This window comes from Arachis ipaensis, chromosome B09 (genome assembly GCF_000816755.2).
Source record: "Arachis ipaensis cultivar K30076 chromosome B09, Araip1.1, whole genome shotgun sequence".
NCBI lineage: Eukaryota > Viridiplantae > Streptophyta > Magnoliopsida > Fabales > Fabaceae > Arachis > Arachis ipaensis.
Genome location: NC_029793.2, coordinates 14,672,405 through 14,676,544, shown reverse-complemented (window position 1 = coordinate 14,676,544; position 4,140 = coordinate 14,672,405). Strand labels below are relative to the sequence as shown.

The following is a 4,140-nucleotide window of genomic DNA, read 5'->3' as shown; positions in this document are numbered from 1 at the left end:
ATCTAAATCGAATCAATTATATCGAATCAATTATATAGAGTAGGTGTAAATTGAATTCGATCTACATAAATACATTAATAAAATGAGACATTTATATGTGTTTTTGGTTTTAACACATTAATATAAAATTAGATGCTATTTTATTTATTGATGTAAATTACCAAAAGATTATTATTAACGTGCATATTCAAAATATATTTTGTCGGATTTATTTTTTTTATTTAATATTTTTTTTTGAAAGTAGAGAACTCAATACAGTACAGTGGAGCAATCAAACAAAAACAAAATAAAACAAACAAATTACAATAAACGCAATAACATTAAAAAAAACCCCTTATCATTTTCGACATTGCCATCAACAACTAAAAGGGTCCACACCTCTCTACTCGTTGTGGCTCAACACAGTCATGTGAGTGATTTCTTCAACACTTTTGCTTTTATTCTGAAATATCATTTTATTCTTCTCCAGCCATATGTTCCAAACTACCGCACAAAAGCATCTCAATCGTTGCTCTTTATCCTCTTTCCTCCTTGGCCCCTCCGTCCAACACAGAAAATGTTCCTTCATTGTCCCTGAAATAGACCATTGTTGGCTAATCATCGATAATCAAGCACTCTACACCTGCCAAGCAAATTCACAGCATAGAAACAAATGGTGCACATCAGCACATGTTCCGCACATTTATTACATAGAACACAGACGTTATCTTCCTGGTTAATGATCCCTAGCCGGCTTAATCGTTCTTTTGTATTCACTCTACATACCAGGACAAACCAAGCAAATATCTCTACTCTAGGTGGAACCAACCCTTTTCAGATGGTCTTTGTGAAGCTGTAGCTTGTCACCTCATCGGGAGTGTCGCCTCCTGCAAAACCTGAACAAATGAGTTAGTTGAATAAACTTCTTGTCTATCATATTTCCATACTACCCTATCCTCTCTGTTAACTACTAGTTGCACAGGTCTCAATGCCTCATGTAATTGACCCAGTAGTCCCAACTCCCATTGAAAGAGCTCTCTCCTCCACTGGAAGTTCCAAATCCAATCTAGCCCATCCCAAAATCCACAATCCCCTATAACAGACCCACATTGGTTTGAAACAGAGAAAAGCCTGGAAAATCGGGCCCACAAAGCAGCCAAATATCCTCCCAAAACCGCGTATGCCGCCCATCACCAATCTCCATAGACAACCCTGTAACCATCTTATCCCTTATATGGTCATTCATTATTTGTAACTGGCAGATATCCTTCCACGGTCCTCCCCTAGTAGGTAGCACTTGGGTTGACAGCAGCTCATGAGGATTCAGATTATAATAGGAACAAACCACCTTCTTCCAAAACGGGCAAACCTCCTTAGCAAATCGCCACCACCACTTAAACAACATAGCTGTGTTGCGAACCATAGTATCCCCAACTCCCAACCCGCCTAGTTTTTTGGGGCCAGTACCACGTCCCATTTTACTAAAGCCATCCCATTACTACCATCGTTCTTACTCCACAAGAACCTTCTTTGCAGTGAAATCAATTTCTCAGCAACAGCTTTCGGCAACTTGAACAAACTCAAATAATACACAGGCAGACTGTTTAATACTGATTTAATCAACACCAACCTTCCATCTTTATTCAGAACTTTAGCCTTCCACAGACTTAGTTTCTCCTCCACTTTGTCTATTATAGGCTTCCAGGTCTTCACCAACCTCGGATTTGCACCTAAGGGAATACCCAGATATTTGACTGGAAGGGACTCACCCTTACACCCCAACAACTGGCACATATTCAGGGTCCACTGTTCTTCACAATTTATCGGAATCAAGCTCGATTTGTCAAAATTAATACTGAGACTTGACATCAACTCAAAACATCTCAATAGTCGCCTGTAATTCTTGATAGTGTCCATCTCTGGTGGGCAGAACAGAATTGTGTCATCAGCAAACTGAATATGTAACAGCGCTATACTATCTCTGCCAACCACCAAAGGTGATATACGCCCATTCCTGACTGCCTCTCCCACCAATCAATGTAGAACATCCACAACCAGTACAAATAAGAATGGAGAAAGCGGATCACCTTGTCTCAGACCTCTTTCCATCTTGAACAGCTTAGATGGCAACCCATTCATCAAAACCGACATAGATGCTGTGGAGACACACTCCATCACCCAAGATCTCCATCTATTGCCAAACCCCATCTTTTGCAGCACTATGTCCACAAAGCTCCACCTGACTCTATCATATGCCTTTTGAAAATCTAACTTGATTATTGCTGCCTCCTTTTTCCTCAGTTTGAGCCAGTTTACCGTTTCACATGCGATGAGCGCCCATCATGTATTTTCCTGCCCCTTACAAATACACTCTGGGTTTCTCCTACCAAAGCTGGCATCACAGGTCTCATCCTCCTAACCAAAACCTTGGAGATAACCTTGTAAACACATCCAACCATGCTGATAGGTCGCAGATCTTTAATCACCTTAGCTCCAATGAACTTAGGTGCCAACGCCACCCAAGTGATGTTAGAGTCTGTCGGCAACCTTGACGTCTGAAAGAACCCCATCACTACAGCCGTGAATTCAGGCCCAATCTCACCCTAACACCTATTGACAAAATTCATGTTGTACCTGTCGCACCCTGGTGCCTTAGAGGACTCACAATCCCACACAGCTTCTCTGATCTCCTCAGCTGTCGGCAGCGCCTCCAGATTTACAGAATCTTCCTGCTCTATCCTACTTACCAGACCATCTCTGACGTTCATCATAGGAGACTTATCCTAGTGATATAACTCTTTGTAGTATTCCTTAATAGCAATTTTTATTTTAGCTTGGTTCCTGACTAGCCTACCATTGATTAACAGTGTATCAATCCTATTATTCCTCCGTCTTGCTGAAGTTATGTTGTGAAAGTATCTTGTAATTTTGTCCATCTCCTTTGCTTGCCTAGACCGGGACATTTGTTTCCAATTGACTTCTTTTCTGACATACCACCTCTCACAGCAGGTAACCAGTGCCTTTCTTCTAGCCTCCATCATTCCGTCATACACCCCATTGCTTACCAAATCATCAATCTTCTTAATTTCTTCTTCAAAACTCGTAATCTTCTTGTCCATATTCCCAAATTTAGTCTTATGCCAATTCCCTAACGGGACCGTCAGAGCCTTCAACTTGTCCGTGAACTGCATCTCCCACAATCCTCTCCACTCCTCCTTCACGAAGCTAAGGAAGCCTTCATGTGTAAACCATGAGTCTAGGCTTCGGAACAGCCTTGGCCCTACCCTCTGGCTCATGTAATCTAAGATGACAGGACAGTGATCTAATAAACCCCTTGGTCCACCGCGTATCTGAGTCTCAGGAAACTCTTCCAACCACTCCACGCTAACCAGAGCTCTATCTATACGACTGCAAGAGCGTCCCCGAAACCATGTGAACTTGCGATCTGTGAGCGGCAGATCCACTAGATGCATATCTTGTATCCAACTCCTGAATTCTTCTGCCGACCTAGGTAGAACATCAGTACCTTGCCTTTCTTCCACATGCACTATTTCATTAAAATCTCCCATGTAGCAACTAGGAACCTGATATAACCCAGCCATGTAACTCAACTCTTCCCACACCTGAAGCTTCGCATCTCTATTATGTGCACCATAGACCAAGAAAATATCACAATTATTATTATTCTTTACCAGGACCCCTTCAACACACAACCATCTCTCCCCCTTATAACATTTATTCTTTTTAAACACTAATTCATCCCATATTAATAATAGTCCACCTGCTACACCATCAGAGCCTACAAAGTCCCAACCTGCACCACCTTGCCCCCAAAGTCTTGTAAGATCAAATCTGGTCACAACCTGTTTTTTAGTCTCAATCAAACCCAGCATATATAATCTATGTTTTTTCTTTAAATCCTTCACCATTCTTACCTTGCCATCACTCCGTAACCCCCTAACATTTTAAGAGCTAAATATCATTTAAAATTCTTTTTTTTATGTAATATTATTTTTGAGTCGGATGCTTCTAGTATTGCCATGTTGATATTTTTTATAACTATTTTAACCTTAAGAGAAACAAATAAAAGTTGAAGATTGTTAGATAATTAAATAAAAAATATTCAAAAATAGTATAAATACAACATGTTAGAACATTAAA

At 40.5% G+C, this 4,140-nt stretch overlaps 2 protein-coding genes across 2 annotated transcripts; both read right to left on the bottom strand.

The window, feature by feature from the left end:
* On the bottom strand, positions 1,426-2,750 carry LOC107615139. The gene is made up of 4 exons (XM_016317247.1): positions 2,614-2,750; positions 2,296-2,439; positions 2,079-2,170; positions 1,426-1,997 (listed from the first exon to the last, which is right to left on the bottom strand). Exons 1-4 carry the CDS (start codon positions 2,748-2,750, stop codon positions 1,426-1,428), a joined length of 945 nt encoding a protein of 314 aa, XP_016172733.1.
* Positions 2,763-3,908, bottom strand: LOC107615141. Its single transcript, XM_016317248.1, has one exon. The coding sequence runs from the start codon at positions 3,906-3,908 to the stop codon at positions 2,763-2,765; it is 1,146 nt and encodes a 381-aa protein (XP_016172734.1).

Bases quoted from the DNA above. Each gene is read 5' to 3' on its own strand.
- LOC107615139 (XM_016317247.1), bottom strand. From the start codon at position 2,750: ATGATGAACGTCAGAGATGGTCTGGTAAGTAGGATAGAGCAGGAAGAT. The intron at 2,440-2,613 runs GTACAACATGAA...GCGACCTATCAG, and splicing joins AAGGCACCAGGGTGCGACAG to CATGGTTGGATGTGTTTACA. The intron at 2,171-2,295 runs GTAAACTGGCTC...GTTTGGCAATAG, and splicing joins CGCTCATCGCATGTGAAACG to ATGGAGATCTTGGGTGATGG.
- LOC107615141 (XM_016317248.1), bottom strand. From the start codon at position 3,908: ATGGTGAAGGATTTAAAGAAAAAACATAGATTATATATGCTGGGTTTG.